Here is a 25,332-nt window from a genome sequence, read left to right as displayed (position 1 = left end):
CCTGTCGTTCTCAAATACTGCAGTGCTTCCGTGCTTGCTGCACCTTGCCTGGCCAAACTCTTCAAATTCTGTCTATCGACTTCTAACTTTCCTTCATGCTGCAAGTTTGCCTACTTTTAATTAACCTGTTCCTAAAAAGGGTGACCGTTCTAATCCCTCAAACTACCCTCCTATAGCTTTAATTTCTTGCTTGTCTAAAGTTTTTGAATCAATCCTCAATAGGAAAACTCTTAAACATCTGTCACTTCACAGTCTTTTATCTGATTGTCAGTATGGCTTCCCACAAGGTAGCTCTACTGGTGATCTTCTGGCGTTCCTTACTGAGTATTGGTCATCATCTTTTAGAGATTTCGGTGAAACTTTTGCTGTCGCGTTAAACATATCAAAAACTTTTGATAGAATCTAGTACAAAGTTTTGAATCTGAAAACTGCCCTTCTACGGCTTCTATCCTTCTCTCTGTAGCTTTATCTCAAGTTTCCTCTCCTACCGTTCTATTGCTGCTGTGGTAGACGGCCACTTCTCCTAAATCTATTAACAGTGGTGTTCCTCAGGGTTCTGTTCTGTCACCCACTCTCTTTCTGTTGTTCATTAATGATCTTCTTAACCAAACTTTTTGCCCTATCCACTCCTACGCTGATGATACCACCCTACATCTTTTCACGTCCTTTCAGAGACGACCAACCCTTCAGGAGGTCAACAAGTCACGCAGGGACGCCTCAGAACGCCAAACTTCTGATCTCTCTAAAATTTCTGATTGGTGCAGAGAAAACTTAGTAATGTTCAATGCCTCAAAAACTTAATTCCTCCATCTCTCAACTCAACACAACCTTTCAAACAACTATCCCCTCTTCTTCAACGACACTCAACTGTCTCCCTCTTTAACACTGAATGTCCTCGGCCTATCCTATACGTACTTATAATCTAAATTTCACGTCTCATCTCTTGCTAAAACAGCTTCTATGAAGTTAGGTGTTCTGAGGCGTCTCCGCCTGTTTTTATCACCCCTCCAATTGCTAACTCTGTACAATGGCCTTATCTTCTTGTATGGAGTATTTATCGCATGTTTAGGGGGTTCCACTCACACAGCTTTATTAGATAGAGTGGAATCAAAAGCTTTTTGTCTCATGAACTCCCATCCTCTGACTAACTGTCTTCAGCCTCTTCCTCACTGCTGGAATGTTGCGTCTCTTGCTATCTATTATCGCTATTTTCACGCTAACTGCTCTATTGCTCTTGCTAACTGCATGCCTCCCCTCTTACTGCGTTCTCGCTTCCCAAAACTTTCCTTATCCTGTCCAACTCTCTAACGCAAGAGTTAACCAGTACTCTCAGTCTTTCATACCTTTCTCTGGTAAACTCTGGAACTCCCTTCCTACTTCTGTATATATATATATATATATATATATATATATATATATATATATATATATATATATATATATATATATATATATATATATATATATGCACACACACACACACACACAACAGATGAGTGTGAGGATCGGGGGACACCGTGTGGTGTGGAGGCGGTGTTGGCGCAGGAGGTGCAGCGCTGCACACTCTTGTTGTTGCTTGATGGCACCAACATGATTGACACACAGGTGAGGGTATGCCCATACAGACACACAAGCACACACACACACACATACAGCTGCATTAACACCTGTCACTTATAGAGTAATAAACACCTTCGCAGCTGTCCATAATCTGACGTGTGTGATGCCAGGTGCTGCTTGACAAGCATGGCCCGCGTGGCCAGCGCGGTGCCATCGTGCTGGAGGTGGCGGCACACGACGGCTTCGGCAACGTGACGGAGGCAGGGCTGTCCCAAGCCGTGGACCACGTGCACTGGGTGCGTCACTCTCGGCGCTGCCGCTTAAACCACACCATTTACAGTGTGTGTGTGTGTGTGTGTGTTTATATATATATATATATATATATATATATATATATATATATATATATATATATATATATATATATATTTATTTATTTATTTATTTATTTATTTATTTATTTATCTATCTATTTATTTATTTACCCATCTATCATGACTAAAAAGAACTAAGAGAAAAAGAAAAAAATTACGACAATTTCATGTATTGATCTGGAGAAGAATTTCTCAATCTCTCCAACAGGTGGGAAGGGCGTGGCACTGCCTGGTGGTGGTGGTGGTGAGTGATGACCCAGCCTTCCTCGCCGCCTTCGCCCACCTGTCACTCAGGCGTCACGCCCTCAGGTGGTCCACGAGGATCCTTGTCCTCACTCGCCTTCCTCTTAGCCATCTTGGCGGCCTGCACGGCTTTCTCTCCACCAGGAACGCCATGCTGCTCCTCGTCTCAGACGTCGATGAAGTCATGAGGTTCATTCTTATTCACACATTCGTTCTTTGAAATAAAAAAAAAATATTGTGACGGTCTTCACTGCACTGGCATAATTTTGCACCATTTATTACAAAAGTTCAAGATGAATCCGAAAAAAATTTCAGCACTTTTCTTTCATGATTACATTAAAACAATTTACATGAATACTTGAGAGCTGACTTATTTAATGTCTGGGAGGATGACGCCGTAAATCATGGAAAAGCATCGCCAATGTAATTCTTGCTGACAGAGTTGGCATGTTCATGATGATGCCTTACTCTGCGCCGGACACGCGCCCCTTCAGAGTAGCCTCATGGGACAGTCGGAAAGGTCTCGTCCTCCTCTCGCCTCTGCCTCTCTTCCCTGAGAAGTACAAAAGTTAGTGGTAACTCAGACCTTGATGTCATTCACATTTTTTAAGATAATTGACCAAGAGAATACTAGAAGGGCCGCCGTGGTACAGTGGAACCATGCGTGCTTTGGGGTCCGCAATGTCTCCAAGCGCACGGGTTCGAATCCTGTCCACGGTCTGAGTGTAGGTTGGGCTTCCTCACTCGGGTCAACGGTTTCCTAGCTGGTGGGCTTTAAGATAGGAGGTACCCCCCGAAAGTACCCCCTTTAGCCCATAAATTCCCGTGAAAAGCCCACATGGTATAAATATAAAAATAAATAAAAAGACACGTAACACATGGCCTTGGTACTTTCCAGTTGTCATCATCTTTCGCAAGTTCTCTTGTTTGTCACTCTACACTCTACACTGTGCTCTCCGTGCTCAGCTCTAGTCTGTTCACAGTTGTTTTGCTTGACTCTCCTTTCATTGGACCTGCACAGATTCAGTCACGGGCCGGAGCTCCTGCTGGCGATCCAGGTCATCCCTCACCACACGATGCGGTGGGAGGCAGACTCGAGTGTTCCCGAGGGGCGGCAACTCGTGGTTAAGGGAGCCTTAGACAACATTGCTCGATATTTTTCAAGAGCTCTCAACTTTACGTAAGCCTTTTTACACAAGCCAATGTCGCCTCCTCACCTATGCACCCATGACTGAATACTTGATATAGCCCAGTGTTCTGCTTGTGATGCGAACCAGACACTCTTCAGGATCAGGTACACGTTGGCCTCTGGAAGGAGCTTTGGCACCAAGCTTCCCAATGGCTCGTGGAGCGGCATGATGGGCCTTGTGGCGAGGGAGGTAAGCACAGCTCCAGGCTTTATCGAGTCCACTGAAGTACTCATAATCGGAAAGAGAGTTTCATAGGGCTTCCTTCTGCTTTTCACGCCCTGCTGTGAAAAGCAGCGCCTGCCTGTTAACATCAGTGAACCTCTGGCCTTGTCTTTTTTCAGGAAGTGGACCTTGGCGCCGCTCCCATTGCCATATCTCAAACCCGAGCAGAAGCTGTGGACTTCACAATGCCCCTCTGGACTGGAAGAGTGAGGATTGTTAGTGGCCGTGGAGAGTTAGAGACAGACCCGTGGGGTTTCCTGCTCCCCCTCACACCCCTGGTGTGGTCAGCCACGCTCATCTCACTGGCAGTTGTGTGCGCTGCTCTGCTGCTGCCTTCCTCTTTTCTGCCCGGCAGAGTGATGAGCCGAGCCGACTTCCGCTCTGTGCGCGTCCTTCTGCAGCAAGGTGAGGCCTCAGGCACCATGCTGGGCCCTCCTGCCGGGGAATGTCTTGCGTCTTGAAGGCTTCCTTGCTCTCAGGGAGCAGCAATCGTGCCCTAATGAAGACTACTTTGTCTCACTCCCAACGCAGACGTGGATTGGCCAGCGCAGTGGTGGTGGTGGGAGCGTCTGGTGCTGGGGCTATGGATGCTGACCACGCTGGTGCTGATCAAGAGCTACTCCGGCAACCTAATGTCCCTGCTGGCTGTCAAATATCTGCCGCAGCCCTTCCAGTCTCTACAGGATGTCATCGATCACCGAAGTGTGTCCATCATATGGCAGAAATCTTCGCTCTTCGAGCAATACATCAGAGTTAGCATCTTGTGCATTGGACAAAAGAATTGTGATATTTTACTTGTGTTGTTCTTATTTGCTTAGGAGCTTTAAATTCTGCACGTGTGCATATTATTTTCACCTTTGTGTGTACAGCCATTAACTAGCATGTTGATACTTTGGTAGTTGACCATCGAGTTGATACATAATCATTACTGTTCAGTGTTCAGTAGGAAAGGTGTGAAGTATTATGATGATTACTGTGCTAGACCGCCAAGTCTGGCGTGTTTCACGAGATGGCGAGACTGGAGAAGGAAGGCCGCATGGTGTTCCACAAACAGCCACAGTTCCCGTGGAGCCTCGACACCTTCGTGAGGAGAGGACGCCATGTGCTCGCCGACGCTGACATCACGATCACAAACCTGATAGCGCGAGATTACTCAGCCACAGGTACAGGCAACCCTCCAGTGCGCCGCGGCCTGTTCCTTACTTATAGTGATCAGCAAACATGTGTCACATTTTGTGGAATTTTTGTTTGAAGCGTAACAGGTGAAGTGTGAACTGTTCATTAAGCCAGTTTTTCTTATGGTTACTATTGATTAGCGGACGCTGGACGCACACTTCTCTTTGTTTAGTCATTTGTTTATTTTTATGCAAGACGACATAAATGGCCAAGGACAACAAAGTCACAGCAAAAAAAAAAAATAATAATCTTCTATGATCAGTTCCATAACAGAATAGAACAAAGAAAACCCAAAACTGCAACGGGAAATGTGTAAAGGTGAAAGGTAAAACATTCCGTTGAACAGCTTTTCATTGAGTTCCGTGTTTGATGTCTGGATTATTAACATGATCTTTTCAGACCTTGATAAGGCAAAACTCATTTGTATTAATGATACACCTTCCCTGAACAGGCCGATGTGACTTCTATTTATCTAGAGACGGATTCTTCCCTTACTCCTCCTCGCTAATAAGCCACAAGACGGACCCTTTAATACAGAGCATCGACAAGTGGTAAGACAGCATATGAAAACATCCTTATATTCGCTTGTCTAGATCCAACCTTACATTACTCAAACAATACAGTAACGCCAGTAACCTGCCAGGGTGCTGCCACTCATCGAGACAGGACTCGTCAGGTACTGGATGGAGAGCGTGCCAAACTACACTATTTGCGACAGCCCGTCAAAAATAAAAGTCCACAATGAACCGTTTTCCTCCAGCCACATCTGGGTAATGACAGTCTTTGCTTTATTGGATTCATGTCATTTACATTTGGTGACAAAATTTGGCAATGACACTTCCTCACACTTGTATTGCTGTCCCGTGCTGTCTCTTCGGGAGCTACTGAGTCGTGCGTTGCAGATTGTGTACGTGCTGCTGGGTCTCGGTTTGGGTGCCGGCGCTGTGGTCCTCTTGCTGGAGATCGTGACACACCGTCTCACTTGAAGGCACCTGAAAGACATTGTTAGATCAAATGATAATGTCCCAAAGTCTTTATTTTGTATTGTGGCATGCCATTATTTCTGTTTCATGCTGTGTTGGAAGTAAAGTTATTTACTGCTATTTACCACGATTCTTTGCCTCTTATTTATTATATATCTTTAAGCCGCATCCAAGTACTGTATTGCTATGGTCACGCCCAGAGAGAGAGAGAGAGAGAGAGAGAGAGAGAGAGAGAGAGAGAGAGAGAGAGAGAGAGAGAGAGAGAGAGAGAGAGAGAGTGAACTGCTGTCCTAAGATATTTACCGTTCATAGAAGAGATGAATAGGTAAAGTGTTATTTGGCTGGTGCGGCGGCCATCTCTACCACCAGGACCAGTATCCCGGCCACCAGACTCGCGGCGAGCACTGCAAACACTCCCTGAGACGCGGGACAACAAATCGCACTGTGTTGAACTGTGCTCCTCTCACTTCTGTAGTATACACTCTTCTTCTGACTGATTGTCCCTTCCCTCTCCTCATCGCTGCATTGTTGCCTCTCTTGCCATCTTCTACCACTATCTATTTTCACTATATCTGCATCCCTCTCTTCCTCCCGAGGCGTCGCTGCACAAAACTTTGTACATTTTCTCACACCTGTTTCCTCCATCTCTATAATGCATTACCTAGTATCCTCAGTCAGTCATTTCTTTTGGTAAATTCTGAATCATTGTCTATTTTTCTAAACCCCGCTCCTTCCTATGGCTTCAACCCTTTTAACCCCTTCAATACTGGGACACATTTTTACCTTGAGATTTGTGTATGATTAGACCATTTTTGTTGACATTAGGAAGGGTCTATGGAGATCAGAAGATTAATGGCCACAATCTTCACTATTTTAGTCCCTCACATGAGTTTCTGAAGCTGTATAAGATCACCCAATAGTAAGGAGAATGGATATGGAAACTAGTCATGATACTGAATGAATTAAAGGAGGTTCCAACATTCGATGGCACTCAAGTGGGTCTCATTTTTCCCTTGCTAGTGTCCTTCTTACATAGAAATAATAATCAAGGCTTTGTGTCTCACCCAGATGTTAGACAGCGAAATATGAGAGGTCACCAACATCTTCTTGGGAACATTTTCACATTCTGTAAAATTGGGAACGTTCTCCATCCAGTATGATATGAGCCCCTGTTCAATTGCTGACCGTAGCCTGAAAAATTATTCACATGAAACAACTGGAAAATAAGATTATTCTAAAAAAGAATCCCTTAGTAGAGAGAAGAGCATGAATTTTTAGTAAACTGTATATCATGAATTTATAAACAAAATGTCAAATAAAGAATGTAGATAAAAGTATCTCACTTGTTGTCTCTTATTCTAGCGGACATTATGTATTTGACAAGGTGCGTCTCATTACCTCTTGTTGAACGAGTGGGTGAGTGGACTCGTCTTTTGGAAGATCATAACAGCGGAATACGGTATGAAGCCGTCTCTTGATATGTAGAAATCACACTGACCTGAAAGACACAACCATCGGGAAGATCACACAACCTAATAATATAATGCTAAAACAGGCGTGCTTGTGGTGTAGCTAGAATAGTCTTCGGCTGGTAAGAATATACAATAAATGACAATGAACGCAATACCTTCCCGAGAGAAGTCTAAGCCAATGAGGCTTTTCAGGTTGAGGTCCACATCGACCAGCACGTGGTGTCCTCGCCTCACCAGGTTGTCCAGACTCTTCAAGTACTGTGACTGTGTGTGGAACTCCAGGCGACCCTCGTCCTCCAGACTTGCCACTTCCTTGAACAAGCCTGACTCGACGTCCTGGAAAAATGGGAAACAGATGGAATGATTTGTTCCATATAGACCTGGGAGGGATTCAAAGTTTATTCTTTTCATATAATAGAATAACCTGGTTAAATGGTGACATCTGTTGCATAAGTTCACATAGGAATCAAATGCTTCCTCCGGTTTGCCTAATCTAGTATGGTTTGGGCGGTACCTCTTAAGCTCCTAACGAAGGACTGTGAATATGGTATTTAGGAACTGTTGGTCCGAGGGCCGTTCCTAGCTCCGGACCGTGGCCAGAATTCCAACCCGTGAGCCTGAGGCCACTCCGCCGCCAATGCGCGGGATGGCACTGCACCACGGCGGTCTGGTTCATAATATATTGAATATTAATTTTCACTGTAGATGAATCTTACCCTAAGATTTTGCTCGAAATTAGAATGTTTCTGTCCTATCATGGCAACGTGCGGATGATCCAGAATGTCCCTCAGGGTCTGGAAGGGCTGCGGCAGATACTTAACAGCCAGCAGGGACATGAGATTGCCGGAATAGCTCTTGGTCAGCACCAGAGTGGTCAGCATCCACAGCCCCAGCACCAGACGCTCCCACAACCACCACTGCGCGGGCCACACCACGTCTGCGTTGGGAAAGAGTGAGACAGAATCTTCAGTCTTCATTAGGGCACTACTGCTGCTCCCTGAGAGCACAGAAACCTTCAAGACGCAAGACAGTCTCTGGCCGGAGGGCTCAGCACGGTCCTCGGGGCCTCACCTTGCTGCAGGAGGACGCGCACAGGGCTGAAGGTGTTGGCGGACCAGCCGCCCCGAAGGAGCGACCTGTCAGGCAGGCATGATGGAAACAGCTGCAGCACGAAGAGCACCCCCAGCAGCGCCGCCAGGGTGACTGCCCACACCAGGGGCGTGAGGGGCAGCAAGAAGCCCCAAGGGTCAATGGTCAGTCGTGACAGGCCGCTCAGTATCCTCAGGTTTCCATTACGCAGTATTGTTGAGTGGTCCACCGCCTCTCTCCGTACGGGACTGATGATGAAGGGGCCAGGCGCGAAGTCTGCCTCCTGCGTGAGAGCGACCGTCAGTAATAGTGGTGGTGGTGGTAGTGAGTGGTGAGCGGCGAGTGAAGGTAAAAACTAATATACAAAACTAGTTATCAATCCATGGTGATACTGGTTGTGTGTCTGTGTGTGAGGCTCAGACACGTAAAGGCGCCGCGGCTCACCTGGCGCACCACCATGCCGATCAGGCCAGTCCAGGAGCCGTCAGACAGCCTGGTGCCGAAGGTTCTCTCGGGCGACAGTGCATACAGTGGCCTGGACCATCGCATAAACAAACATTACAAAGGATTTAAGTTCTTGAACAATGAGACATGTAATTATCCATATTGATATCAGTGGTTGATATGCAGAAAGGAGCACTAATATGCTGCAGCCGTAATACAAAATCGTACGTGGCTTGAAGAAACATATTTTTACAATAGCAGACAAAGACTAACGTGAAGTTGAGCGCCTTGGCGAAGTGCCTCACGATGTTGTCCACGTAACCCGAATAAAGTAAGCGACGACCGCCAGGTGCGTCTGGGTCCTCCACCCATGATATCCTGTTGTGAGGCAACACTTCAATGGCCACCGTAAGTGTCGGGGATGAGCCGAACCTGCGCCGCGGTACACAGAGACAGAGGATGATGCGCTGTTGTGATGCAGCAAACCAATAATAATTATAAGGGAAGCTTCAAAGGGCCATCAGGCATGAGCGTGGAAGTCCCTGCATGAAGCGTACCATTTCTTCCTCTCATCTTCATGCATAATTCAGTCTAATCTTTTTTTAAGGTTCCCTAATGAAGCAACACTAACAAACTTATTATTAAGGGCATTTAATTAATCTATCATTATTTAAGGACCAATTACTACCTATCTTTTCTTAAGTAACTTTTTTCAACCTCGAACACATTATTTCTTGTTTTGTTTTGATTACCGATCCTAAGAACTTTGTTTCCGTCACCCTTATTACATCACGTATACCCCTTAAAGACCTATTTCACGTGCATTCATTATCTTCTTATCTCTAAAGAATGTAAAGTTAAAACCTTAGGTCTTGTTTCGTAAGAGATACCGTTCATCCCCAGTCACTCTTCTTTCTATCGACTGTAATAGACCTATAACCACTATCCTTGTAATATGGAGACAAGAACTGCATAGCATACTCTGGATGACGTCTAAGCAGTGTCAAACGTAAATTTATTACATCAGGACTTCTGTTTTTAACACTTATAAAAATTCATTTTAATACCCGATTTGGTTTATTTTTGTCCTCTGTGCAGGGTTTTCTTAGACGCAGACCAGAGCTAACTACATCTCCCAAATCATTCTCGTTCTCTGAGCTCATAACCAGAGTTTTATTTGTACCCATCTTTTCCCAGAACTAACTGGCTCTTCATCACATTCCATCAGTGGATCTATTTCTTCTTTGTTTCTTTATTTTCCTATATTGTTTTCGCACTCTTATTGATTTATAGTGGAAGTTTTATACACACACATAAAACTTGTTCGGAAAAAGTGATTCTCCTGATGTAAGAGTCAGTTTCCTGCGGGGCATCCAGGTGGCCACCCTAAGGGACGTGCTGCTGGGGGCGCTGTACGGCTGCCACACCAAAACGCCCACCTGACTGACAGATCTGTGTTAAGGAAACACTCATGTTTGTTGTGATGGAATGAAAACGGTTAAAGGCTTTGCAGCAAGCCTTTATTTCACTCATTACGACGAGATATAATGGCAGCCAACACCAACATTTTCACCGTACAGCACCAGTTTGGTGTTGGCCGCTGGCGGAGAGAGCTTTGTCACCTGGTAGCTTCCTCGCCCTCCTGCACTTGCAGCAGCATGGCGTTCCTGTTGGAGAGAAGGTCGTGCAAGCCGCCAAGATGGCTGAGAGGGAGGCGTGTGAGGACAAGGATTCTCGTGGACCACCTGAGGGCGTGACGCCTGAGTGACAGGTGGGCGAAAGTGGCGAGGAAGGCTGGGTCATCACTCACCACCACCACCACCAGGCAGTGCCACGCCGCTCCCAGCTGTGAGAGTTATGGGATTACAAGTGTTTCTTCAAAATATAATTAAAACGGAAATTAGACGAATAAGTAAAAAGACTATTTATACACACGATAGTACGAGTATGTCTCAGTGTTCTCCGGACAGACGCCAACCTGCCGAACTTCCTCAACCGTCGTCTCCAGCTGAGGCGGTGTGGCGTTGCCAGCCAGGTGGTGACCCTCCACCTGGAAGACAGTGACACCATGCGGCGCCCTCACCCCCTCTACCTCCTGAGGGGAGCACGAAGAATGGAGACGAATTAATGAATAATGAACAATGATTGTGGCTACATATGTTTTGTATATATTTTTGTCTTTGTTTTTTACTTTCGCTTCTTTTAGACATTTAACATTTTCCTCACCTGCCGGCCGTCAGTCAGCAGCAGCGTCATGTGTCCACACGTCAAGCGTCGTGTGATGGATTCCACTGATTGGAACGCGTCATTTTTTTTATTGTCTGTCAGAGAAAATAGAACGCTTTAGAGTGAACGCCAAAGTGATAAGTTTTCACGGTAGTTAATGTTAAACGTAAATGTATACTGTTACAAACAGCAAAACAGTGAGACAGCTCATGACTCACGTGGAGGGAGAAACTTTGCCTGCGCCCGTTGGGTGCAGCTGATCAGTGCCGCCACCGCCACCACCACTACCAGCGTCACTGCCCCCATGATAGCGGCTCCGCACGCTGCCACAATGCCTATATTTAGTCCGTTTTACTCGTCTCAGTACATACATCCATATATTGGGAGAAACATACGATGATGATAAGTGTGATTATGAAATCTTTAAAAGTAAAGACGACAGGTTGAAAAGAAATATAGAAAACATCGTACAAAGACAAGATTTTATTTACCGAACGATTTTGCTCTACAACTGCCAATCATGTTGACACACATACAAGTTTATTTAGCAGCAAACGCTTTGTGCCAACAATGTTGTGGTGCAAGGGAGTAACAAAACATCGCACATAGAAACTCCTGACAGCCTCTGCCCGACACTAAGGAGGCAGTTTGCACAGTCCTCCAAGAAACCTTCAAACAACAGACGCTTATACAGCGTAGATAATCTTCAAGGGTTTGTGGTTATCAACATTCCCTTCTTGCTTCCAGCGGTTGATCCACCTACACACTGTGGAGGGACTGACGCCCGTCTCCCGCGCGATGGTTCGGGCAGACTTGCCACCGATCCACATGGAGACAAACATGCTGCGCTCAGACAGAGTGGTGGGCTGCGACGGGTACCGCTTCATCGTCTCGCCACACGTCCGCGCTCCTTCATTCAATACTGGCGGCCTACAATCTCCTCGCTGTCCTGAGCCATGAAGGAAGAATTGGCACGTGATTTACTTCGACATGACTCTGGCAGTGGCAGACTCAATGTACGTACAGAAAACTCCCTTGACGCCTGACACTTGGCGCGCACGCCCACCTCAAGCCTTGCATGGGGAGAATTTGTTGCTAGGGAACATGTTTACTCTCTATAACTATCTAGCCATCGCCAACCCCTCCCCACTCACCTCTCTCTCTCTCTCTCTCTCTCTCTCTCTCTCTCTCTCTCTCTCTCTCTCTCTCTCTCTCTCTCTCTCTCTCTCTCTCCTGCAGTCCCATTACCCAATCGCTTTCCCTCACATGATTAGAAGCAACAAGACGTGCCAGCGCTGCCTCTGCATCAGAGTGCTCGCTCCTCATGGGCAATGACTACATGATTATAAGACCAATTGTCCTCATCTCGCCCTACTCTGTTCCTGAAAACTTTGCCTTCTTTTTATTCTGACCTCTGTCCTCTCGACTTTCAGACAAACTCGTTGAAATTGTGACTTTCCCCTCGATTTTTCATGTCACTATAAAGATATCAATGTAATCTATACACAGTAGTCGACTTTCAACTCTGTAGCAAGCTATAGTCAGTATCTCCCAGTGAACACAATAATAGTGCTTAGGTACTGTTGCCTGACGTAGTAAAAGTGTATCTACTCAATACTGTAGATGTATTACGTACTCACCAAGCTCAGCTGCACGCGCCAAGTAAAGCAAGACTGTACTGCGGGCCGCGCCTTGCTCCTCTTCCTTCATATAGCACGCGGAGGGTTGAGGTGTGTGTGTGTGTGTGTGTGTGTGTGTGTGTGTGTGATTTAATACTAATTTATTTACACATGGTCTTTAGTGTCCATAGTTTTCCTTTGTGTATTGGGGCGTGCGCAAACACACACACACACACACACACACACACACACACACACACACACACACACACACACACACACACACACACACACACACACACACACACACACACATATCAATCTCTGCCTACCGGGTACAGCCGTGTCACCTAACACTACAATACACACAGAGCGATGTTGTAGATTAAATGAGTTTGAGTTAGCTAATACTATAGTGATTGAATTACCGAAGGATAATTACGCATCTCATTCAGTCCAGTGCAGCAACAAAAATGTTCACTGGCGGAATCAAACCACAGGCAGTCAAATTGTTATATTTTTGTACATTTTTGTACAATAATTGTTCGTGAAGCTTCGTCTCACGTGGTGCAGCACTGAGCATGCCAGGGCCTGGTGGGAGGGTGTCAGTATGGCTGCCGTGCTGTGGTCATCGTGGTTCGGTTCATGTCACGAGTCATGAGCCAGTGTTCTGTGGTGGGTCCAACAATGACCTCGGCGAACAAAACCAGCAGTCCGCCAGCCAGACTCACGCCCACCACTACAAACACTCCCTGGATAAAGGATAAGAAGGGAAGGATAATTTACATGTACACACACACACACACACACACACACACACACACACACACATATATATATATATATATATATATATATATATATATATATATATATATATATATATATATATATATATATATATATATATATATATATATATATATATATATATATATATATATATATATATATATATATATATATATATATATATATATATATATATATATATATATATATATATATATATATATATATATATATATATATATATAAGAACATGACACACGTACATATACGTTTTTTTTTTTTCTGATATCCATCTCATATTGCATGGCTTTGTATCTCACCCAGATGTTAGACAGCGAGATGTGAGAGGTCACCAACATTTTCTTTGGAACGTTTTCACACTCTGTAAAATTGGGGACGTTCTCCATCCAGTACGATATGAGCCCCTGTTCAATAAGTGAATGCAGTCTGCAAATGTATTTAGATGAAACAAGTATTCATCAAGAAATAACAAAAAATAGCTTGTAAAAGTGTATTGAAATTTATGATTATTATAGAATTTGAATGATATCAAATTATCATCAAAATTTGTGTAATTGTTTCTGAGAGAGTCAGCTCACCTCTTATTGAAGGATTCGGTGAGCGCACTCGTCTTCTGGAAAACCATGACCGCCGAGTGTGGCAAGAAGCCGTCCCTTGAGATGTAGAAATCACACTGGCCTGAGAGAGAGAGAGAGAGAGAGAGAGAGAGAGAGAGAGAGAGAGAGAGAGAGAGAGAGAGAGAGAGAGAGAGAGAGAGAGAGAGAGAGAGAGAGAGAGAGAGAGAGAGAGAGAGAGAGAGAGAGAGAGAGAGAGAGAGAGAGAGAGAGAGAGAGAGAGAGAGAGAGAGAGAGAGAGAGAGAGAGAGAGAGAGAGAGAGAGAGAGAGAGAGAGAGAGAGAGAGAGAGAGAGAGAGAGAGAGAGAGAGAGAGAGAGAGAGAGAGAGAGAGAGAGAGAGAGAGAGAGAGAGAGAGAGAGAGAGAGAGAGAGAGAGAGAGAGAGAGAGAGAGAGAGAGAGAGAGAGAGAGAGAGAGAGAGAGAGAGAGAGAGAGAGAGAGAGAGAGAGAGAGAGAGAGAGAGAGAGAGAGAGAGAGAGAGAGAGAGAGAGAGAGAGAGAGAGAGAGAGAGAGAGAGAGAGAGAGAGAGAGAGAGAGAGAGAGAGAGAGAGAGAGAGAGAGAGAGAGAGAGAGAGAGAGAGAGAGAGAGAGAGAGAGAGAGAGAGAGAGAGAGAGAGAGAGAGAGAGAGAGAGAGAGAGAGAGAGAGAGAGAGAGAGAGAGAGAGAGAGAGAGAGAGAGAGAGAGAGAGAGAGAGAGAGAGAGAGAGAGAGAGAGAGAGAGAGAGAGAGAGAGAGAGAGAGAGAGAGAGAGAGAGAGAGAGAGAGAGAGAGAGAGAGAGAGAGAGGCTGACTACTTAGTAACAATGGGTGTGGTCTTCGCCTTATGGTTCTCGGCTACTGTTGCTGATAACACGAAGACGAAAATAAAAGCTGGGACAAAACAAGCGCAATACCTTCCCGAGAGAAATCCAAAGCAATGAGACTCCTCAGGTTGAGGTCCACATCGACCAGCACGTGGTGTCCTCGCCTCACCAGGTTGTCCAGACTCTTCAAGTACTGTGACTGTGTGTGGAACTCCAGGCGACCCTCGTCCTCCAGACTTGCCACTTCCTTGAACAAGCCTGACTTGACGTCCTGGAGAAATGGGGCAAGTGTGAACACTACAGCGTGACGGCCCAGTTGAAAGTACACTGCAGCATTCGAACCAAAGGGAGTACCACCCGCTCCACTAATAAGTTGTATGTATTTTGAGTTTTAGTCAACAGGAGTCTCCGTTGTTAAAGAATAATCAAATTAACTCACCACTTATTCGTGGCTGTTTTGCTTCATGGCCTCATCTTGTTGTAAAGAAAATCTTACCCTAAGATTTTGCTCGAAATTAGAATGTTTCTGTCCTATCATGGCGACGTGCGGATGATCCAGAATGTCCCTCAGGGTCTGGAAGGGCTGCGGCAGATACTTAACAGCCAGCAGGGACATGAGATTGCCGGAGTAGCTCTTGGTCAGCACCAGAGTGGTCAGCATCCACAGCCCCAGCACCAGACGCTCCCACAACCACCACTGCGCGGGACACACCACGTCTGCGTTGGGAGTGAGTGAGACAGAATCTTCAGTCTTCATTAGGGCACTACTGCTGCTCCCTCAAGACGACAAGCTCACCAGCCCACCACTTCACATCATCACCTTGCGCCTGGATCAAGCCCCAGCGACTTTACTCTCCTACTAAACCTCCCTTCTTATCACCCACCTATTCTTCCCCTATCCCCACATCCCCCCTCCTACTTTTCTATCTATCCTGATCCTGATCGTGATCCCCGAGAGCACAGAAACCTTCAAGACGCAAGACAGTCTCTGGCCGGAGGGCTCAACACGGTCCTCGGGGCCTCACCTTGCTGCAGGAGGACGCGCACAGGGCTGAAGGTGTTGGCGGACCAGCCGCCTCGAAGGAGCGACCTGTCAGGCAGGCATGATGGAAACAGCTGCAGCACGAAGAGCACCCCCAGCAGCGCCGCCAGGGTGACTGCCCACACCAGGGGCGTGAGGGGCAGCAAGAAGCCCCAAGGGTCAATGGTCAGTCGTGACAGGCCGCTCAGTATCCTCAGGTTTCCATTACGCAGTATTGTTGAGTGGTCCACCGCCTCTCTCCGTACGGGACTGATGATGAAGGGGCCAGGCGCGAAGTCTGCCTCCTGCGTGAGAGCGACCGTCAGTAATGGTGGTGGTGGTGGTAGTGAATGGTGAGCGGCGAGTGAAGGTAAAAACTAATATATAAAAACTAGTTATCAATCCATGGTGATACTGGTTGTGTGTCTGTGTGTGAGGCTCAGACACGTGAAGGCGCCGCGGCTCACCTGGCGCACCACCATGCCGATCAGGCCAGTCCAGGAGCCGTCAGACAGCCTGGTGCCGAAGGTTCTCTCGGGCGACAGTGTATACAGCGGCCTGGACCATCGTATATGTAGTATAAAGAATAATGTTTACTGTATAATGAAATATGATACTATCTATAGTATTGCATTAACTGAAAATGAAAAGACCAGTACTGCAGCAAGACAAACATCACAAAAAGTAATGTTTGTGATGTTGTACAACATTCATTGCACGAGTGCGCTGAGATGAGATGCAGGCTACTGACGTGAAGTTGAGTGCCTTGGCGAAGTGCCTCACGATGTTGTCCACGTATCCCTTAAACTCCAGGCGACGGCCACCAGGGGCGTCCGCGTCGTTCACCCACGACAGTCTGTGGTATGGCAACACCTCGATGGCCACCGTCAGAGTCGGGGCAGAGCTGAACCTGCGCGCCAGTGCAAGAAACTATTGAATGATGCATTTCTTATAGACAGTCACAGTGTCTGTCATTCTATTTTTTTTTTTTTTTTTATCTAAGCAAGGGAAACGGCAGGGCTGAGTCACCAGCCTGACCACACCTCCATCTCAAAGAAGGCTCCTTTACAACCCTGTACAGATGATATATCACATTTAGAATCTTAACCATTCGTGTTGAAATATCAAGAATTTACACAGTTGCTGTTAAGATCACACGTTCAGTGATGAACGCTCTACACACACTGAGAACTTATCGGGGAAAAGCAACACGTGGGAGGCGAGAGACAACCTCCCGTGCGGCGTCCAGGTGGCCACCCTCAGGGGCGTGCTGGTGGGGGCGCTGTACGGCTGCCACACCGACACCCCGACCTGACTACAGGTTTGGTGTGTATGAAAATATGCATGAATGCTACGTCAACAGAAGTTATCACTTTATTGTAACAAATGAATCATGAGACATCTTTATAAACTGCAGCACTAACGGCACGGCTGGCACGTGCTGGGCGAAACTCCCTGCACGTAGTATTGTTAATAGCTTAGTTACCTGCTGATTGTCGTGCCCTGCACTCGGAGCAACATGGCGTTCCTGTTGGAGAGAAGGCCGTGCAGGCCGCCAAGGTGGCTGAGAGGGAGGCGAGTGAGGACAAGGATCCTCGTGGACCACCTGAGGGCGTGACGCCTGAGTGACAGGTGAGCGAAAGCGGCGAGGAAGGCTGGGTCATCACTCACCACCACCACCACCAGGCAGTGCCACGCCGCTCCCAGCTGTGAGGGTTATGGGTTACAAGTTTTCTCCGAAACATTGTAAATATACGTAAATGCGGTAAATAGAATGTTTACTAAAGATCTCAGTTTTATTTTATGATTTATTTTCTATTGATTTATTCATTTATTTCATTTTTATTTATTTATTTATTTTTTCTAAATGACCAACCTGACGAATTTCGTCGACTATCGTCTCCAGCGTGGCGTTGCCAGACAGGTGGTCTCCCTCCACTTGGAAGACAGTGACGCCCTGCGGCGCCCTCACCGCCTCTACGTCCTGAGGGGAGCATGGAGGATGAAAAACAATAAATAACAAACAATTAATTATGAATAACAGATCATCAATCATGTGTTTACATATTTATCTTATCATATCTTATGTACAGATTTCCTTCATTTGTTCTCTGAGTCCCACGCCTCACCTGGCGGCCGTCGGTCAACAGCAGCGTAGCGTGTCTACATGGCAGGTGTCGCGTGATGGACTCCACGGACTGGAAATCCGTCATTTCTTTAATGTCTGCCGAATAAAACGGAATGCATTAGAATGAACATCAATGCGATAATTTTTCATGTACACATTTATGCTAAATATAAATGTATTGTTTCAATGACAGGAGCAGCAAGATGGCGTCATTACTCACGCGGAAGGAGTAATATTGCGTGTGCCCACTTTACGCAGGTGAGCAGCGCTACCACCACCAGTGTGACTGCCTTCGGGACAGCGGCGCTGTCACAACAACAACATTTTTACTACATTGGCCACAGCAACTGTGCGTACCTGTGCTATTCAGTGTCACGTCACTATGCATAAACTCTCTGGTTATGGCCATAATGCCATTGAAAATTGAGACTGTAGATGGAAAACAAATAATATCAGTCTTTCAAGTAAAGATATTTATTTATTTTGGATCTTGCTCTATGGCTTCCAATGTGTAACCTTTTGTTTGAGATCAGTAATATCTTTAAGACACTTGGAAGTGTAGAGCTCCCTAGTTCTCATCATAGCAAGCTTATGGTAGACGAGAACCGAACTATAACAATCTGTGCCCAAAACTGGCTAGACAGTTTGTAGCCTTCTTGAAACACGAAACTTCAATGCGTGAACATGATAACTAAATCTCTAGTTGATGATACTTAGACAACATAGATATATTTCATTGGTCTATGATTATCAACATTCCCTTCTTGCTTCCATCGGTTGATCCACCTGCAGACTGTGGAGGGACTCACGCCGGTCTCCCGTGCGATGGTTCGTGCGGACTTGCCCCTCACCCACATCACCACAAACTGGCCACGTTCGGAGAGTGTGGTCGGCTGGGAGGGATACCGCTTCATCTCCCACACAACACGTCCTCGAGGGTCAGGGCTCCTTGTGGTGCTGCTGGCGTGGTATAAAAAAAAGTTAGCGCAGTCATATGGAAAGAAACTAAGAATTCATTCTCTTGAAATTTGTTGGACCTTGCTGACCGTCACCCTCACAATCTGAAGGGTTAAGCAAGCTATGCGGGTACCCTCATTATATTACTGTGCCAATTCTCAAACACGCTGTGGTCTCTTCTCTTTGTGTACAGAAATATCATGTGTTTGTCTCTAACTCGATCTCTGTCCCCATACCTTTCATAAAGACGTGTTAAAATCTTTGCCATGCTCTTCAAGTCACCCTGTCTCTAAGTAGGTCTTATTCATTGATCGGTCCCGCCCTTGTCACTCAGTAAATTAATGGTAGTGTCCCATGAATTGAATAAATACCAACGTCTGTAAGCGGTGGATCAATGCAGTGCAACAAAATCGTACTAATTTCAAATAACTGGATTTCTTTTTTATACGTAAATCAATATATTTGAGTGGAATTAGATGAAAATCGTCGCATCTAATTTTGATCGAAATATGAATGAGTGTGTGCATAGATGTACCCACCAAGCTCAGCTCCACGCGCCACCGACACCAGGAAGACACTGCACCCGCTCCTTGTTCCCACACTTCATATAGCACCAGCTGACCACGCCCTCTCTTACCCAGTGTGTGAGTGTGTGTGTGTGTGTGTGTGTGTGTGTGTGTGTGTGTGTGTTCTGATACTCATTTATTTATGTTTGATCTCCATCGCACATAGTTTTGCTTTGTGAACACACACACACACGCACGCACACACACACACACACACACACACACACACACACACACACACACACACACACACACACACACACACACACACACACACACAGAGAGAGAGAGAGAGAGAGAGAGAGAGAGAGAGAGAGAGAGAGAGAGAGAGAGAGAGAGAGAGAGAGAGATACATAAAACATAAAAAAAAAAAGAATAAATGAATGAAGGAATACACAGAAAAGCGTCGTTGGAGTGATCAATCCTCAGCTTGACAACAGCCATAATATTCAGAAAACACAACTGAACACAACAAAAGGTGCTTCAGAGGACACTCGCCACTACAATAGTAAGTAATGAGGAAGGACAATTGGTCGGGAAAATGTTTATTCACTTTGCTCTACATGACTGTACTTCCTTCCAATCATGTAAGTTGATGTTGCGAAGACTTGGGCACGAGGCTGACCAGCACCTCGGCACATAGGACCAGCACGCCGGCAGCCAGACCCCCAGCCAGCACTGCAAACATTCCCTGACGGACAACACAGTGTAGGAATCTTAATGCGATACACGTCTGTTTCTGGACGTTGCTGTCCATACAATTATAAGGAAAGCAAGAGGTTGACAGTTCTTGTATAGAACGTACTACATACATCTATATCTCCTAGTATCATTCCTATCTATGAATCTGTCTATCAAATCTTAAACCTTACTATTGAATCGGCTCAAACATTTTATCTGTTCCTCATTTGGCTCAAGTTTGGTGTATAATTTCAAGAAATCCATTCAATTACTGATGTAGTTCTGTTTTCCTCATTGAAATTTCCTAGTAGTGACCAAAACAATAATTGTTATGTCTTGCTTAACAGTGAAAGAGTTTACTTCTCACCCAGATGTTGTGAAGAAAGATGTTTGAGTTGACTACCATTTTCTTGGGAATGTTTTCACATTGGGTGAAATTTGGCACGTTCTCCATCCAGTACGTTATTAAGCCTTGCTCTATTGCTGTATGAAATCTGCAAGTCGTTATTGCAGCAGCATCAGCTCAATCTGTCAGCACATTTGTCTTAAATAAAAGTGACCCAGCCAGATTCCCAAACAATGACATCCCTTCATCTGGCAACTTTGTATACCTTTTGTTGAATCCGAGAACGAGAGGATTGGTCTTCTGGGTCATCATGGCAGCCGACAAAGGCAGAAACCCGTCCCTTGATATGTAAAAGTCACACTGGCCTGTGGATGAAAGAGTGACGCTGTTACAAATGGCTGAAAGCTTAAGATTCTCCTCATAAACCCCCAGTTAGAGTTACGAATCCAAGAAACTTGACAGCACATGTCTTGTTCGTTGTGCATCCGGAGACCAAGAGACGCTACTACGGTTACTGTACTGGAGCCGCTGCCGCTTCTTTCTAACATTATTGACACTGCGGCAAACTTCTATCGGTATTTTTCTACAATTAAAAGATACAGTAAATTTCCTATAAGAACCTTTTTGTGAAAAGTCTAGAGCAATGCGGCTCTTCAAGCTAATGTCCACGTCAATGAGCACGTGGCGCCCTCTCCTCACGAGGGTGTCCAAACCTTCCCTCATCTCCTGCTGGGTGTGGAACAACAGGCGGCCCTTGTCCTCCAGCTCCGCCACCTCACGAAACTGGCCATGCTTCACGTCCTGGGACGAAAGACTTCATCAGTTGAATCCTCAACACGAGTACAGAGTTTATTGATGACCTTTCTTTTAGATTCAAACTGTTGAAAATCCTTTCAATAATCCATTACCTTTGAGTACCTTTACCTCAAGGAGTACAGCTCTGGGAAAATGATAATGCTATACAAGTACATTACCCTGATAAACTGTTCGTAGGTAGATAATTTTTGCCATATCATGGCGACGCTGGGGTGGTCCAGGACGTCCCTCAGAGTCTGGAAGGGCTGCGGCACGTATCTCACGGCCAGCAGGGACATGAGGTTGCCGGCGTAACTCTTTGCTAACACCAGTACAGTCACCATCCACAGCCCCAGCACCAGACGCTCCCACCCCTGCGCGGGCCACACCACGTCTGTGTTGGAGTGAATGGATGCGGTGAGTTAGTCTTCATTAGAACACGACTGCTGCTCCCTGAGAGCACGGAAACATTCAAGACACAAGGCAGCCCGGCAGGAAGGCCCAACACGGTGTCTGGGGCCTCACCTTGCTGCAGGAGAACACGCACGGAGCTGAAGGTGTTGGAGGACCAGCTGTCTTTGCATAACGTCTTATACGCCCTATTTGGCATGCAGGAGGAAAAGACTTGTAAAGCACCAAGTACCCCGAGAAGCGCCGCCAGGGTGGCTGTCCACACGTGGGGCGTGAGAGGCAGCAGGAAGCCCCACAGGTCTACTCTTAGGCCGGCCAGACCGCTCACGATTCTTACGTTGCCGTGATAAAACGTTGTTGAGAGATCTGCTGCTTGCTTTCTGACCAGAGTTGTGATAAAAGGGCCTGTGGCGAAGTCGGCTTCCTGGTAAAATGGATCATTATAGACAATGTCATTGCATATTACTCATCGCTTCATTGTACGTGATGTTGTACCAACTGAGTATTGGGAAGCCTTTAGCTCACCTCCCGCACCACCATGCCGATCATGCCGGTCCAGGAGCCGTCAGGCAGCTTGGTGCCGAAGGTTCTTTCGGGGGACAGCACGTACCTGGTCCTGAGCAATTCTCTCTGCAATAACCTCATTTCTTCTCACCAAAGTATCGTATGAACAAGCGCTATGCTTCACTCATTGCATGTCACAGGAACAAATCATAGCAAACTTACGTAAAGTTCATTGCCTGTGCGAGATACCTCACGATATTGTTTACGTAACCCGAGTATTCCAGGCGACGCCCTCCCACAGCGTCCGGGTCGTCCACCCACACCAGTGTTGTATGAGGCAGCAGCTCCACTGCCACGGTGAGGCTCGGAGCATGGCTAAACCTGGACGACCATGGCAATGGACTTGATCATTTCAGACACTCGTGGCAAGCACCACAATGTTCACTAGTCATTTCGGACACTCGAGGTAAATACCCAAGTGTTCACTATCGAGAGTAAAAATTACATATACAGACACAAAAAACTTATCGGGGAAGAGCGACACGTGGGAGGTGAGAGTCAGCCTCCTGCTTGGCGTCCAGGTGGCCACCCTCAGGGGCGTGCTGCTGGGGGCGCTGTACGGCTGCCACACCGACACGTCCACCTCACTGACGAAAAAGTGAACGAAAAATAAACTAAAGATGCAAAAAGTAATATGATCTTGTTTTATCTATATTTTTGTGTATGCCAAGAAGTAATGCAGCAGCCTCTTCAGTCCAACTCTTAGTGATCGGTGTGTAAGGAATCTGGCGGGGAGAGCTTGGTCACCTGGCAGCCTCCTCGCCCCCCTGCACGTGCAGCAGCATGGCGTTCCTGGTGGAGAGAAGGCTGTGCAGACCGCCAAGGTGGCTGAGAGGGAGACGTGTGAGGACAAGGACCCTCGTTGACCACCTGAGGGCGTGACGCCTGAGTGACAGGTGGGCGAAGGCGACGAGGAAAGCTGGATCATCACTCACCACCACCACCACCAGGCAGTGCCACGCCCCTCCCACCTATCGAAATTACACGCTCTAAATGTTTTACAGAGATGTGTTGATGTAAGAAACTAATTTTCAAATAAATTTGATGGAAAGTGACTTGCCTGGCGAACATGATCCACTGTTTTTGCCAGGTAAGAGTGTGATGCATTGCTGCGCGGGACACTCAGGTTTTCAGCTGCCGCCTGGAAGAAAGTGACCCCGCGTGGAGCCTGCACCATCCCTGCCTCCTGAGGGACCGACAGAAAGTAAAAAAAAAAAAAAAAAAAAATAGCATGCCAGCATTATATTTTCATATTTAAGGTGAGAGGAATAATGATCACCTTCTTGCCGTCTGTGAGGAACAATGTAGCGTGTTCACACGGCGGGTTTGTTGACAGAATTGCTGCCACTGCGCGGGACGTCTGCCAGTCCGTGTTGTCTTTGTAGGAAAGATTATGGTTCACCTCACCACTTGTTGAATACGTGTATCTAATTCGAGTTTGAGAAGTTTGAAGAAGTGTGCATGATGAGGAAGTGGTAGATATCACATTTCACTTACCTGTGGAAAGAGGCCTCAAGGTCACCATCTGGAAGTAGCACACCACCAGCACCGCCACTGCCTGCATGATCACCACAACCACCACCACCACCCACACCACTACTCTTTCGGGTACGCTGGTCAGCGGGTTCACTCACACTTGTGATGCATTCACCGTCCAGGGACTTGGGAAAAAAAGACTTTACCTTATTATCTGCGGGACGGGAAATTTGTGTGCCACCTGGCAGATTGTTCCCAAATGAAATAAAAATATAAACAAGAGAGAGTTTTAGAAAATTATTCTTTTTTGTGTCAATCATGATTTGACAAGAAATTACCATATGAAAAGAAAAAATGCAAATAAAAGAAATCATGCAATTTATAATATCCTATAGTATTTTTCTTTAATCGATCGGAGAGGCAATATGAGAACGAATAAAAATCAGAGATCAGTGAGTTTATTGCCGATAGATAGGTAGGTACATTGATATGTAAAAGATAATGTTTATTGACTACAGTTTCATAATATACACACTAACTTTGGAATAAAAAATCCCACATAATAAAGACAATATGGACACAAACTTGTGAATCGTAAAAGACAACTGAAATCGTTAGCCATAACAGCAAAACATTCTGTGCACAATTTTTGCAGGAGGGTATTGAGTAGCACTCTTAATTACTTGAACCCAATAATAGAAATTATACTGCGTTCTTACGTCCCGGGCCAACGGACATCACTTGTCGCTACTACTCTTGCAGCTCAGTTTGCACTTCGCTGCACACACACATACACGGCCCCGCCTCGCCACCTCCAGACGTCCCCGCTGGGCCCACCCGCACCAGTTCCATGTTCCTACCATTTCAGTGAACACACACACACACACACACATATATATATATATATATATATATATATATATATATATATATATATATATATATATATATATATATATATATATATATATATATATATATATATATATATATATATATATATATATATATATATATATATATATATAATTCATTCTATTTTTTAAGATCTATTCTTTTGGTCTGGAAGGGGGATGGAATAGAAATACGGTTGTGAAGAGTTTTCATAATTTGGCATACCTATATTTGGGAAACATTTGGCATTAAGCAAGCCTGACATCAACACCACTCAGGACCAATACACCATAAACCTTTGTCTTGAATGACACCAGACTAAAGCAGCTGTTACCTGGTGAATCCCTCCCCCTTAATTTTTCTCCCGTCATGTCAATCTACAGAAATACGATAGCTGTGTGTGTGTGTGTGTGTGTGTGTGTGTGTGTGTGTGTGTGTGTGTGTGTGTGTGTTTGTGTAACAGTCATTGAAAAAATTTCGGATATATGAGGGATTATCAGAAATCATTCTTGATGCATATTGTGACACGTGAATTCCAGCCATGTCTGGCCACAGATCCGGACGTATGGCAACACAACACTGTGCCGGAGTTGTAAGTGAGGTGCGGCATGCTGCGTGTCGCTGGTGGCCGATCCCAGCAGAGATAAGGCAGTGTGATCACTGTT

At 45.8% G+C, this 25,332-nt stretch overlaps 7 protein-coding genes across 8 annotated transcripts; 2 read left to right on the top strand and 5 right to left on the bottom strand.

Annotated features, from left to right (window-relative positions):
* Positions 1-1,590: 1,590 nt before the first annotated feature.
* On the top strand, positions 1,591-4,050 carry LOC123511973. The gene is made up of 7 exons (XM_045268082.1): positions 1,591-1,605; positions 1,731-1,856; positions 2,143-2,388; positions 2,571-2,745; positions 3,144-3,357; positions 3,466-3,556; positions 3,709-4,050. The coding sequence occupies exons 1-7, from the start codon at positions 1,591-1,593 to the stop codon at positions 4,048-4,050; spliced, it is 1,209 nt and encodes a 402-aa protein (XP_045124017.1).
* A 60-nt stretch (positions 4,051-4,110) lies between these two features.
* Positions 4,111-5,868, top strand: LOC123511907. Of its 2 annotated transcripts, XM_045267982.1 has the most exons (5): positions 4,111-4,341; positions 4,572-4,752; positions 5,217-5,316; positions 5,409-5,535; positions 5,668-5,868. In XM_045267982.1, the coding sequence occupies exons 1-5, from the start codon at positions 4,177-4,179 to the stop codon at positions 5,749-5,751; spliced, it is 657 nt and encodes a 218-aa protein (XP_045123917.1). In that variant the 5' UTR covers positions 4,111-4,176; the 3' UTR covers positions 5,752-5,868. The 2 variants fall into 2 exon arrangements, with proteins under 2 accessions (XP_045123917.1, XP_045123916.1); XM_045267981.1 differs by having other exon boundaries at positions 5,409-5,868.
* Positions 5,617-9,940, bottom strand: LOC123511972 (glutamate receptor ionotropic, delta-2-like). Its single transcript, XM_045268081.1, has 10 exons — positions 9,821-9,940; positions 9,027-9,220; positions 8,754-8,844; positions 8,292-8,592; positions 7,937-8,157; positions 7,376-7,556; positions 7,147-7,246; positions 6,813-6,939; positions 6,052-6,165; positions 5,617-5,757 (listed from the first exon to the last, which is right to left on the bottom strand). The coding sequence occupies exons 1-9, from the start codon at positions 9,938-9,940 to the stop codon at positions 6,082-6,084; spliced, it is 1,419 nt and encodes a 472-aa protein (XP_045124016.1). The 3' UTR covers positions 5,617-5,757; positions 6,052-6,081.
* On the bottom strand, positions 9,740-11,068 carry LOC123512046. Its single transcript, XM_045268202.1, has 3 exons — positions 10,980-11,068; positions 10,732-10,848; positions 9,740-10,599 (listed from the first exon to the last, which is right to left on the bottom strand). The coding sequence occupies exons 1-3, from the start codon at positions 11,007-11,009 to the stop codon at positions 10,372-10,374; spliced, it is 375 nt and encodes a 124-aa protein (XP_045124137.1). The 5' UTR covers positions 11,010-11,068; the 3' UTR covers positions 9,740-10,371.
* A 1,967-nt stretch (positions 11,069-13,035) lies between these two features.
* On the bottom strand, positions 13,036-19,202 carry LOC123511971 (ionotropic receptor 93a-like). The gene is made up of 15 exons (XM_045268080.1): positions 19,087-19,202; positions 18,764-18,937; positions 18,198-18,283; positions 17,979-18,073; positions 17,726-17,833; positions 17,336-17,556; positions 17,033-17,164; positions 16,601-16,759; positions 16,317-16,407; positions 15,854-16,154; positions 15,325-15,545; positions 14,919-15,099; positions 13,990-14,089; positions 13,711-13,837; positions 13,036-13,350 (listed from the first exon to the last, which is right to left on the bottom strand). Exons 1-15 carry the CDS (start codon positions 19,200-19,202, stop codon positions 13,204-13,206), a joined length of 2,259 nt encoding a protein of 752 aa, XP_045124015.1. The 3' UTR covers positions 13,036-13,203.
* Positions 19,203-20,083: 881 nt separating this feature from the next.
* LOC123511970 (probable glutamate receptor) lies at positions 20,084-23,265 on the bottom strand (the record flags this gene model as incomplete). Its single annotated transcript, XM_045268079.1, is given in 10 exon segments — positions 20,084-20,191; positions 20,549-20,675; positions 20,793-20,892; positions 21,148-21,328; positions 21,502-21,705; positions 21,708-22,196; positions 22,259-22,349; positions 22,460-22,644; positions 22,743-22,946; positions 23,050-23,265. Coding segments are annotated over 10 exon segments (1,905 nt in total), but the record flags the coding sequence as incomplete, so codon positions are not given.
* Positions 23,263-23,951, bottom strand: LOC123512041. Its single transcript, XM_045268198.1, has 3 exons — positions 23,795-23,951; positions 23,577-23,674; positions 23,263-23,483 (listed from the first exon to the last, which is right to left on the bottom strand). The coding sequence occupies exons 1-3, from the start codon at positions 23,859-23,861 to the stop codon at positions 23,322-23,324; spliced, it is 327 nt and encodes a 108-aa protein (XP_045124133.1). The 5' UTR covers positions 23,862-23,951; the 3' UTR covers positions 23,263-23,321.
* Positions 23,952-25,332: the final 1,381 nt, after the last annotated feature.

The sequence above is a fragment of the Portunus trituberculatus genome, chromosome 32, assembly GCF_017591435.1.
Source record: "Portunus trituberculatus isolate SZX2019 chromosome 32, ASM1759143v1, whole genome shotgun sequence".
NCBI classification, from domain to species: Eukaryota; Metazoa; Arthropoda; class Malacostraca; order Decapoda; family Portunidae; genus Portunus; species Portunus trituberculatus.
This window is presented reverse-complemented; position numbering and strand designations above follow the sequence as displayed.